The sequence below is a fragment of the Papio anubis genome, chromosome 15 (genome assembly GCF_008728515.1).
Source record: "Papio anubis isolate 15944 chromosome 15, Panubis1.0, whole genome shotgun sequence".
NCBI classification, from domain to species: domain Eukaryota; kingdom Metazoa; phylum Chordata; class Mammalia; order Primates; family Cercopithecidae; genus Papio; species Papio anubis.
In genome coordinates, this window is record NC_044990.1 from 21960786 (window position 1) to 21973875 (window position 13090).

The window sequence follows — 13090 nt, forward strand, 5'->3', positions numbered from 1 at the left end:
ACTTTCATAAGGCAAAAGTTCATATCTTCTATTCTCACAGTCTTCCCTAACAAACATGAAATACTTCTAAAATAGGTACTTCTTATTGTATTTTTTTTTGTTTGAGTCACAGAGAGAAAAGTCCCTTTTATGTTCTTTTAACACTTGCTTTTATTAACCTCAGCTTCAGTCAGCTCACTTCCATATATCAAGATTCTTTCTACAACCGAAGAGACAACAGGTAAACGCAAATGTGGGAAGGGAAGGGAAGCTGCTTGGTAACATAATAGCTGCGCCCTGGCAGGAGTTATTTCTCTCTAAAGCATATATGCCATATTAAGAGGCCACAGTGAAAGATGAAAGGATGGAATGGCAGGTTTTCACTTGTTTTTGACATTTCAGAATACCGTAAATAAGTTTGTTTCAATTAAAATGGTTCCATTACCTCGGAGGTAATGGAATCATTGTAATAGCAATGGAATCATTTGTAATAGCAAATGAGCAAAAATTGATCATTTGTAATAGCAAGTTTGGAAGTGTTCAAAGCTTGTGCTTAAGGAGTATTATTGGCATTCAATATAGTCATACGATATTAAGCAGATTTACAACCTTCGGTGTGGTTATCCCTAATCATCTTTATTTAAAAGTAAGTTCCGGCTGATGAGGTAGCTTAGTATCCTCATGGATTTTGGCTTGTTGGCCATCACCAGCCAGAAAATCGGGCTCTGCTGGACAGCCTCACACCTCTCCAAATAAACCTTAAATTTGCAAGGTGAAGTGGGGGGTGGCAGATGGCAGGAAGAGTTCAACTAAGAAGCTTACAAGGGCAGTCTTTTAAGAAAATGTACCTGGGGTTTTGGTTTTATTCAGGTACGACGAGGCCAACAGATCAGGAGGTGACTGCCATTGAGAGGACAGTTTGTCACAGTTCCCAAGAAAAGCAGGCATGTCAGACCATACTGGGCCACCAGGGTCAGTAGGAGGCAGAGGAAAGAAGGGGAAAATGTGGGCAAGGGCCTTTATTATGGTTTCCATGGAAAGAACAGGCAAGACAGAGTAAGCAGCTTTAGGACAGCTAATTTGAGTCATTTCAGCAGGCTCTGTGGTATAGGGGGGTTTCCTAGACATGCAGTACCTGGCCCTGGAGTGATTCAGGGCAGGTAAATAGTGTTCTGGATCGCAGGAGCCTGATAAAAGGAAGCAGGTAGTGGCATGGGCTTAGGATTGGTTGGCTTGAATATCAAAGGCGAGCTCACAGGCAAGACGTTTACTGTCTCTAGGAATCAGCTGACCCTGGAAGGTTGAGCATCACAAGTCCACAAGGCCCCAAGATGTCAAAGCATTGTAAAATACAGAAATTTTTTAAACAGCAACAACATGATTAATAGAAGCCTGTCTGAAACACTGCTATAAGAAACCTGAAAACAGAGCTTTTCAAACTTCACTGTCCCCAGGGATCACCCGGGTATTTTGTTAAACTGCAGATTCTGACTCATTCAATTAGGTAAAGGTTGAGACTTTGCATTTCTCAAACTTCTTGGTGATGTTGGGACCACATTTTGAGTAGTTAGAAGGGAAAATATCACTAAAGGTGTTCTCTCTGGCTCATCTTCTGTCAGGAAAGGGGAAGGATCTTACATACTGAGTCCTACCTTGAACCAGACGCTGCAAGGCATTGAATATATATATTTGGTCTTGTTTTGCTTTAAGGGCAGCCTTTGCTAGTGGGAAAATTATCCCAATTTATAGGTAAGGGAACGCAGGCTGGTTAAGTAACCTGCTCTAGGTCATTTAGTTAAAAGGCAGAAGACATAAATGTTATCTGGCCTAAAAATCCAACTTTCCCCCACCACAATGTAAGTACACATGGCACTGCTCTGATGGAAAATAAAAAGTCTGTTAGTAAAGGCTTCATAAAATATAAAGCCCATGAACTTGAATAGTGGCCCATTTATAATTTGACTTCTGGAAAGAAGAGAAATTCAGAATGCTATTGATTATCCCACAATCAGAAGTAAATGGTGTTTATTAATAAATTATTATTTTATCACAGCCTTCACAAAACACTTGAAATGGGATTCCCTATAAAACCAGTGTTTTTATTTAAAAAAGATACATACATGTACATGGTAAGATATATACAAGAAAAAGTTAGTCTTGCTCCTAGTCTCCTACTTCTACTGCTCACAGACAACTACTATGAAGTTTGTATAGCCTTCCAGAACTGTTTCTATGCAAATAATAAACGTTTCTCATATAAATTCATTCATTTGGTTATTCTAGGCACTTCGGGAAAAGCAGTAAATAAAACAGACAAAATCCCTTGTGTACATTATATTCCAGTATGAAGATAGCATCACAAATAAACAAATAAGTTATCGATTATGTCAGATGGGGATAAATGCTAATGGAGAAAAAGGGGAGAGGGGACAAAACGTTTTCAAGTACGAATTCAGTAGTTAAGGAAGGCCTCATTGGAAAGCTGACAGTTGAGTAGAGACCTGAAGGAGGTAATCCTATTCCACACTTACTCTTTCCTTTAACAGTATGTGTTAAATGCTTCACCACAGCAGGGCTTACAGATCTTTTTCTTTCTTTCCTTTCTCCTTTCTTTTCTTTCTCTCTCTCTCTCTTTTTAAATTATACTTTAAGTTCTGGGATACATGTGCAGAACGTGTATACACGTGCCATGGTGGTTTGCTGCACCCATCAACCCGTCATCTACATTAGATATTTCTCCTAATGCTCTCCTCCCCTTGCCCCCCACCCCCGAACAGGCCCCAGTGTGTGATGTTCCCCTCCCTGTGTCCATGTGTTCTAATTGTTGAGCTCCCACTTATGAGTGAGAACATGCAGTGTTTGGTTTTCTGTTCTTGTGTTAGTTCACTGAGGATGATAGTTTCCGGCTTCATCCATGTCCCTGCAAAGAACATGAACTTATCCTTTTTTATGGCTGCATAGTATTCCATGGTGCATATGTGCTACATTTTCTTTATCCAGTCTATCATTGTATCTATCTATTTATTTTGAGATGGAGTCTCTCTCTGTCACCCAAGATGGAGTGCAGTGGCATGATCTCGGCTCACTGCAACCTCTGTCTCCTGGGTTCAAGCCCTTTTCCTGCCTCAGCCTCCCGGGTAGCTGGGATTACAGGTGCCCACCACCACGCCTGGCTAATTTTTGTATTTTTAGTAGAGATTGGGTTTCCCTGTGTTGACCAGGTTGGTCTCGAACTCCTGACCTCAAGTGATCCACCCACCTCATCCTCCCAAAGTGTTGGGATTACAGGCATGAGCCACCGCCCCAGCCTACCTTATTCTTTTTAAAGTCTCCATTGCACTCCATTGTTTGCATGTGTCATAATATTGCTGGGCTTTTGTTATTTCCATAGGCGGATGTTTTAGATTAATCCTGTTACAGTCTGTTAGATGATCATTTGAATGGTTATAAAAGAGACTTGGGGCTTGTGGTATAAAGCCTGATTAAATAGAAGGAAACCTAAACTAAGCATGGGAAGCTATGAATGAAAGTCCTAGCTGTTCTACGCTTGCCATTATCATTCAGTATTTGTGAACTTCCTTTTTTATTTTCCTGTTCTGGCCTCATGACAGGGTTTCCATTTTCCTGCCATATCTTAGGCTGTGCTGTTGTCCACCAGGCCCAGGGTCATATGTAGGTGATTCTTCAGTTGGAGACCTAAGTGACATCCTTCCCACAGCAACATCAGTGCCAAGCTACCTGTAACCTTGCAGAGTCCAATAAAAACTTGCAACCTTTCCACATTCCCCACGAAGGAAGTATAAGCAAACTTTTAGGGTGCGGTTTACCCTCTGGGCTCTGTGCATGCTCTCTATGCTTAGGAGGAAAGCACATGAGCTTCCTTAAAACAAAAACAAAAAGCCATACATTCTAGTGATGTTTACTTTTGCAGATAGAGATGTGTAGCACTGGACCATATGACAGAGTGGATTTCACCTTTAATGCAAGATTAATTTATCCAATTGATTAATATCTGAGGCGATCCCTGGAATATGCCAGCACTCTGCCTGGCACTATAGGAGGAACAAATACCAGTGCAATATGGTTCTTGTCCTCTGGTGTTAAAGGCAATACAGCAGGAATGAAAAGAAAGAGGAGAACGCTATTATCCAGGGTCCCTCAAAGATCCCTCAGAGAGCTTTTAGAGCCAACATGTAAACAGGTAGGGAAGTGTGCAAGGGATGGAGGTGCTACAAGGTGACCTTGGTAAAGGATAAGTGTATGTGAGTGTGTGTGTGTGTTAGGAATATGTGTGAATGGAAGGTGAACAATAATTGCACTACAAGCAAAGGCCCAGATAAAGGAAAATACAGGTGTTGTATAGGAAACATGAAGTAGCCCTGCTTAGCTTAAAGAATGTGGGGAGTAGGTGTAGGTGACAGGAAATGTTGGTTGGAGTAAGACTGGCAGAGGGTCCTGAGTCCTACTTTGCTATTAGGTAGGAGATAGATAAACAAGTTTTAAAAGATTAAAAAATTACCATCAGCTTCTTCCTCTTTTGTTTTTGCTTTATTTGGTGGGGGTAGGGGAGCATTGTGCATGTTGGTTTTATAATTTCTACTTCTTTTTCCAGTAATTTTTAAAAATCAGCTTAGCATTTGTTAAAGTAATATATGCCCATAGTTTAAAAAGGTGAATAGTAATACAAGGTCTATAATCAAAAAAGAATACTCCCTTCCCCCACTTTGCCTACCACTCCCCCTTCCTGCTTCTCAAGGGAAACTTTATTTTTGTTTTTTTGCTTTTATTATGAAAGATGTTTATTTTCCAGATTATATAGGTAAGACTTTCGCTGCAACCAATTGTTCTTGGTTTGGTTAATCTATAGTCTTGTCCAGCACAGGAAAACTAGCACTGTCCAGCAACTGTAACTAGGAGGTTGAATTTCACCATGGGAGAGGAAACCACTTTGAACTATGCTATCCCTATACTTAAGTACTGTGTGTATACTAATATTTATTAAGTTATCATTTTTAGAGATTATCTGTCTTACTACTATGCAGAATGAGGAAAATTTAGCACTCTGATACTATCACATGCTCCCAAGTTTTCTTCCCTGATCTTTCCAGTGGGTTAAATAGCAACTTGGGGTTAAACTGATATTCTAGTTTACCTTACTATGACCATATAATATGTTTACTACCAAGACAAGTAGTAAAAGAGTATGTGTTCGATGTTGTTCAACATCTTATTTTTCCTGGTGTTGTCTTTTATTTTGCTTACCTCTTTTGTGTATCTATCATGAACTGTTCATGAACTATCCAAAATAACTACAGAACTTATATTGAAACCATTTTTTTTTACACAATTAGCCCACTGGTTAGGCTCCTGGATCTTTTTTTCCCTGGAGGAGCCTCCCGTCTAGCCCCTCTGGGGTCTAGGGGTTTTCCAGGCCAGATGCCCACCTGTTGTCCTGGGACTTCTTTTTAACACCATCTTGCGAAATCCCTGTGCCTCTCTCCTGTGTTGGAGCCCCCGTTTCCGGGATCCCATGGTTTCCTCTTTGTTGGTTTACATCCTCATTTTTGTAGAGCACATTCTCTAGTAGCTTCCTGAGAAAAGGTACATGGGAGGTGAATTTGTTGAGACCTTGTGTGTCTGAAAATGTCTTAATGCTACTCTCATACTTGTTTGTGAGTTAAACTTGTAATTGAATTTTAAGTAAAATGTAATTTTCCCTCAAAATTTTTAAGCTGTACTTCATTGTCTTCTAGCTTCCAGTCTTGCAGTCTCAGGCCACTACTATTCTTTTTACCAAGTATGATCTTTTACATGTAACCTGTGTTACTCCTCTGGAATGTTTTGGAATCTTCTCTTTAATCCTGGTATTCTGAAGTCTCAGAGTAAAGAACCCTAATGAGCTAACGAGAATCTTTTCTTACCCATCATTTTGGGCACTTTATAGTGTCTCAAAATCTGGAAAACAGCATTGTTCCATTTTGACAATTCTTCTTCTATTATTCTTTAGTACTTGTCTCTGAACCATTTTGTTCTTGTTTTCTCCTTCTGGCATGCCTGTGGTAAAATGTGGAACCTCGTGGATTAATCCACTACATTTCTCACCTCACCCCATCTCCATCTAATATGGTTTGGCTGTGTTCCCATCCAAATCTCATCTTAAATTGTAGCTCCCATAATTTCCATGTGTTGTGGGAGGGACCCAGTGGGAGATACTTGAATCATGGGGGGTGGTTTCCCCCATACTGTTCTCATGGGAATGAATAAGTCTCATGAGATCTGACAGTTTTATAAGGGGAAATCCCTTTTGCTTGCTTCTCATTCTCTCTTTGCCTGCCACCATGTAAGATGTGACTTTGTTCTTTCCTTGCTTTCTGCCATGATTATGAGGCCTCCCCAGCCATGTGAAACTGTGAGTCCATTAAACCTCTTTTTAAAATAAATTATTCAATCTTGGGTGTGTCTTTATCAGCAGTGTGAAAACGTTTGGACTATCTACTTTCTAGAAAGTTTCACTTCTATACCTCTGAATCATTTCATATTCTTCTATACGTTTAATTTCCAATACCTCCTTCTTATTTTCTAATTGTTCCTGTTCTACAGAATACTTTTTATTTTATATATACAACAGTGTCTCTCATCTTTCTGAAGTTACTATAGGTTTTTAAAAGCTTTTCATTTGCTTCCTGAAATATCTGTATCTTCTCTGAGCCCCTTTAGCCCCTTTCTCTGTTTTGATCTCTATATTTTATTCTATATTTTATGTTAGTGGATATCCTCAAATATCGGGTGGCCCTTCATTACTCATTTATATTTAAGAAATATATATATTTATTTCATATATATACATTATATATGAAACAAATAATTCATTTATATTTAAAAACGGTGGGTCCAGTTTCCAAGTTAAACCCTGAGTGTAGACAGGGTGTGCTTTTTCCTTGACTGGTATCCCTCTGAGGTAACAGAGTGGGGAATCTTACCATTTCAACAGGGACTCTGCCAATCAGTCATTTTCTGGACTGAATTTCTGCAGATAAGAATCTCCAAACCCTTGCCTAAGGAGCCAGTCCCTAGCTGTAGGTTCCCTGGGAGCTATGTCAGGGAATAGTCCAGCAGGGTTTCACCTGTTCTTTCGGTGGAGTTTCATCCTCTCTCCTGGGCCTAATCCCTGAGTCCAGAGTATCTCTGATTCAATGTAGCCTAAGACTATCCCTGATGCTTCACACAGGGATGGGGAATTGGTAGTGGCAGTGTGAGCTAGGGAGGGCAGGGCCTAACTACTCCATATACTATGCTGCTCTGAAGCTCCTGGCAATCGATTCTCCTTTTTCCAGTCTCAAGACTCCAAAGCCTCCGCAGCGACCCGTGCATGAATGTGAAGACTTCGCTCAATGCACCTCAGCTATTCCTCCTCCATCACCGCCGTCTTCCACAAATTGCCTGACATCTCACGTTCAGTAGCCTCTCCTCTGTTTGTTCTGTCTCATTTGCTTTGTGTCCCTGCTTTATGGGTTTTTTGTTTTGTTTTGTTTTTTGGAGACGGAGCCTCCCTCTGTCACCCAGGCTGGAGTGCAGGGGCCCGATCTCGGCTCACTGCAAGCTCCGCCTCCCAGCTGGAGGAGCTGGGACTACAGGCTTCCGCCACCACACCTGGCTAAGTGTTTTGTATTTTTAGTAGAGACGGGGTTTCACCGTGTTAGCCAGGCTGGTCTTGATCTCCTGAACTTGTGATCCACCCGCCTCGGCCTCCCAAAGTGCTGGGATTACAGGCGTGAGTCACTGCGCCCGGCCATTTTTATTTATTTATTTATTTATATTTTTTATTATACTTTAAGTTCTAGGGTACATGTGCACAACATGCAGGTTTGTTACATATGTATACATGTGCCATGTTGGTGTGCTGCACCCATTAACTTGTCATTTACATTAGGTATATCTCCTAATGCTATCCCTCCCCCCTCCCCTTGTTTTTTAAAATTCCTTACTAATTTCAGTGAGATTTATTTTTTATTATTTACTAATTTTAGTGAGATTTACTTTTTATTCTTTATTAATTTTAGTGAGAGTAATTTTAGTGAGATTTCTGGAACAGGAATATATGAAAGCATGTGTTCAATCTAATAAAACCAGAAGTTTCTAGTGTTATACATTTTATTTTGTAGTTATATGTACTTATGTATTTTGTTTTGGTCTAGTTTGTTCGTCCAGAGAACTTTGAGTTACCTGAAATCAACTACTAACCACCTGACAACTACTTTTAAGGAGGGTATTGACAAAATCATTTTACTTCTTTGTTATTTTTTAGGGATTATCAGGCAAAGTCAAGTTGACTTTCCATAAATTTTATCTTTATCCAGATAACAACATTTTGTTATCTTGGCTGCAGAAGTTTGGACAAATAATCAATTTGAGGTAGACTCACATCAATTTATCAAAAGAAGGAAGGAAGAATATAAGGAGGAGGGAAGAAAGAAAGGAGAAAGGGAGGGAGGGGGGAAGGAGAAAAAGGAAACAGACATAAAACATTTTAAAATAGAACAGCAGGAAGACTGGCCCAACTAAATACCTATACTAAGAAAAGCTATGTACGTTCACTAAGTAAGAGGAGAAATTTCAGAAAATCATCTGACTTTAAGATAATTCCAAACAATGATCACTGACTTGGAAGGCAGTTAAGGAATTTATGTCATTGAATGTTAATGGTCAAACTACATTTTATCATTCAACAAAATGTACACAAGTGCATATGAAAAGCAGTACAGGCTGCAACAAAACCTATCATATAATAAATTCTCACAATTACATGTCCAGATCAACTTTTAACTATATACTGACCCTTATCGCTCTGAATATATCTACTTTTTGGCTCAAGAATGTATGCATATATGTATGTACCAAGGTATATATGTGTGTATTCCTCCCCTCATCTCCCAAAGAAATTTATGTCTGCTTGCAGGTAATCCTTTTACTTGAATGTATGTTTATTTTCCTGATTATATTTCTTATAAATTTGTCTACCTCAAATTATGTAGTCCTCTATCCTCTGTCATACTCAATTGTGCACCAACAACTTTTTAAAAAAAGTTAACTATGTTGTCAACATCACTTCCAATGTAGCCATCATCATATCTTTGAGCTTAACAAGATGCTCAACTTTACAGTCAGACTGACCTTATTTTAAATCCCCCGCCTTCCATTTACTAAATAAACTCCCCAATAGGAAAATTGATATATTCTCTATTTTGCAGGATTTTATGAGAATTAAATCATACAATGCATATAAAGAACCTGGCATATTGTAGCTACCCAATTTAAAAAAAGCTATTCAAATCAGAATATGAGATGCTATTGAAACCTTAAGCCCTTTAAAAGTACATCTTTTCCAAGTGACTAGATTTTTAATTTCCATTTTTAGGCATCACATCACTGGTAAGCTGGTCACCTGGAAGCAATGTATCAATTAGCCACTGAAAAGGGGTGTGCAGAGCTCTTATAGAAAATCAAGAAAATCATTATATTGATTATATTAAGAAAATAAATATATTGATACCTACTTTTATATAAGTAGGGGAAAGGGAGGACTGGACAAAAACAATAAAGCAAAGTATTTGGCTCAGAATCAGTTTCTTGACCCCTTTGGAATTCTATTTGTTAACTACAAAATTAGGAGACTAGATGAAGTCCCTCCAAGTGTTCATGACAAAGAGCTCTGTGGTTAGATGATTTTGAAACATACCTCGATCATCTCATGCCTCCCCCTCCCCCATTCTTGAAGCTCTGAAATACACATGAGTATATTCAAGGCATTGGTCCCATTTTGTTTTACCTTCCATTATACAAACTTACTTGACTACAGACTCTCCCCCTTTTTTCTTTTGTTTCAGGTAATATTTATCGACATACTTTGGAAAAGACTGGATGAGATTATCTCAACTTCCTACTCTAACATATGTTTCTCTGAGTTTCTACAACTTCAGCTAAATGTTTTAAGGAAGAAAAGGAAAACAGAATATGTTATAATTTTTATTGATTGATGCTTTCTCCTATAGCAGCATACAAATTTTAGAATGGGAGAAAAATCTATTATGATTTCAATGAAATGAGCTAGTTTTTAAGTATAGCTTAATATCTTGTCCCTATGTGGTACCATCAACATTTTAGACAGATGAACACCAAACCATCGACTGAATTGCTGCGTAGTGGATTTGATTTGATTATAAAGACAGTTAAATGACCGGGGTACCTCTGGCAATTTTGGCAATCAATAAGTAACATGAATCAACTATGTAGTGGTCAGACTGGCTACCCAGTGATCAATCAAAACAGAAAATAACTGAGATAAGTTAATCCTTAGGTTGCAGGACTCTACCATGATATCAGCATGAAACTCAAATTGACATTCATGATGAAAAAAATTTTAATGCTATAGTTATACAACAAACTGCTAAAAGTATTTTTGTTAGCAAAACACTTTCATTTTTCTATCAATCTAACACTTATTTTTATCTGAAAGGAGGGTACTATGCTAAATGTCACTGGGACTAAAAGGATGTGTAGTAGGAAAAGGGCCAAAGATCCTACCAGAAAATGATCTTGGAGCCATAGGTTAGTTCTGTCAGTAATTTTCCATGTAGCTGTCAATAACACTTTGGTTTCTCTTTGTAAAAATAACTATCCTCAGCTGGGTGCGGTAGCTCCCACCTATAATCCCAGCACTTTGGGAGGCCCAGACGGGCGGATCACGAAGTCAGGAGTCTGAGGCCAGCCTGACCAACACGGTGAAACCCCATCTCCACTAAGACTACAAAAAAATTAGCTGGGTGTGGTGGTGTGCGTCTGTGGTTCCAGCTACTCAAGAGGCTGAGGCAGGAGAATCTCTTGAACCCGGAAGGTGGAGCTTGCAGTGAGCGGAGATCGCGCCACTGCACTACAGCCTGGGCGACAGAGTGAGACTCCGTCTCAAAGAAACAAAAAATAAAAAACATCCAAAAACAACAACAAGAAAAAGCTATCCTCAAGGGGCTTATTGTTTAGTTAATTACATTTACAAGTTGGGGATTTTTGCTCCATGCCTTCTTATGTTACAAAATTATCCTTAATTTACCTACATAACAGAGATAAAAGTGAATGAATATGTTGATGTTCTTTAATTAATTACATGCCATAATCTACCTCCTTCATCTTAACTGCAGAAATTCTATGAGAACCTATTGCAATGTTTTCCCTTTTTCTCTTGATATGTCTCTTTCCCCTCAAGGCTGCCAAGGTTTTAAAGTGTTCTGTTTCTATTTTTTTCATTAAAAATTCTATCAGAAACCCCACTTCCTCTCAAGGGGAAATTTATCCAAAACCACCTCTGTGGTATCCAAGTAATAAGTGTGTTGGTAATAGGATGACCAACTGTCCTGGTTTGCCCAGTAATAAGGAGTTTCCTACTACGTGGATCTTTCTGTATTAAAAAATGGGATAGCAGCCTGGCACGCTGGCTCATGCCTGTTATTCCGCACTTTAGGAGGCAGAGGCGGGCGGATCACGAGGTCAGGAGATCGAGACCATCCTGGCTAACATGGTGAAACACTGTCTCTACTAAAAATATGAAAAATTAGCCGGGCGTGGTGGCACACGCCTGTAGTCCCAGCTACTCAGGAGGCTGAGGCAGGAGACTGGCGTGAACTCGGGAGGCAGAGCTTGCAGTGAGTGGAGATCATGCCACTGCACTCCAGCCTGTGCAACAGCGTGACTCCGTCTCAAAAAAAAAAAAAAAAAAAAAAAAAAAAAGGGATAACTCTCTACAAACCAAGATAGTAGGTCACCTTGGATGTTAGCTTCAGAGAAGGATCAGATATGGCACGGAAACCTGCACCAGAGAGCTGCAATTTTCATCTTGTTAGAAACACTCTTCTTTCATTGTTAAACAGCTGTATATAACAATCAAACACCAGATGGATATATGAATTTAATGACCTTTAAGTTTCCTTTACACTGGTGGTTCTCAATTCTGGTTTCTTACTAAAATTATCTGGTTAGCTTTTTAAAAAGTGCCCCCTGATTTAACTTATTTGAAGGTGAGTCCTTGTCATGGGCATACATGTTTGAAGTTCCCCAGCCAATTCTCATGTAAGTCAGGGTTATGAAACACTACTTTACACACATGCTGAGATTCAAACTATAGGCCTAGCAAGAGCTGTTTAAAGCAAGGAGAAATCTACTTTGTGATCTCTGACTTGTTAATTATTACATGCAAGTTTCTACTTCAACTTTAAAACAAATGAAAACCTGCAAACTGACTTTACGTATTCAACTACATTTATTTATTCACCTAGGATTCAAGATCTATAAGCGTCTCCCTTGTCATGTTCGTATTCTGAACATCAATCACCACCATCTATTGATATATATATATTTTTCTTACAAGAAACTGTATTAGGCACCGTGGGGTATAACGATTTAAATTGCAAGGTCTCTGTCCTCATAGAGTCTATAAGTAGAATATACAAAAGGTGACTACATGATCAAAGCAAATGACCCCACCGCCAACCAATGAGGACGTGGTCATGGCCTGGGATGGTTAGGAAATCTTCATAGAGCAGGTATGATTTTTAAGGGGCTTTGAAGACTGGGTGGAATGTTAATTAGAGAGCCAAAAAAAGAACTACAAAAAGGGACAAAAGCAGTTTGAGAATGGGTAGGGAGGAATCAGTTTACCAAAGTTAAGTATGTATACAAATAATACAGTTCGCATTCTGAGCCATGCAAACTGTATCTAAGGATGCACAGAACGTTCTATGAGGCCAACTGCTGAGCAAGGGAATGTGATTAGCCCAATCACTTTTTTTGGTGCTAATCACTTAAGACATTGAAAAAGAGGATTAGACTGACGGATGAAACAATTGGTTCTGGATAAACATACAAAGCTTGGTCTGTAATGTGGAGAACAAGCCAATGAACAGCAATAGCCCAAGCCCCTTCCCTCTGGTGCTAGGCCCACCTAAGAGCCCTGATCACACAGTGAGGACCCCGGGGGTCCCACTCCATCTGATCCAGTGAGACGACTTAGGGTTGAAGAAATAAATTTAGAACACAAGTCATGTAAAAAGTACGTTACTTTATA

General features: G+C 39.3%; 1 protein-coding gene across 15 annotated transcripts in view; it reads right to left on the reverse strand.

Annotated features, from left to right (window-relative positions):
• The window catches only part of ENOX1 (ecto-NOX disulfide-thiol exchanger 1), a 583643-nt gene that overhangs the window by 242124 nt on the left and 328429 nt on the right, over positions 1-13090 (reverse strand). For 12 of the 15 annotated variants that reach the window (XR_002518333.2, XM_031655830.1, XM_031655829.1 and 9 more), the window contains one exon: positions 5424-5570. The exons of the other annotated variants lie outside the window; for them this stretch is intronic. Coding sequence is in view for 11 of the 12 variants with exons in the window: in XM_031655830.1 (XP_031511690.1) it covers positions 5424-5511 (88 nt within the window). In the remaining variant the exon portion in view is untranslated. The remainder of the gene's footprint in view (positions 1-5423; positions 5571-13090) is intronic. 15 annotated transcript variants of the gene reach the window in all.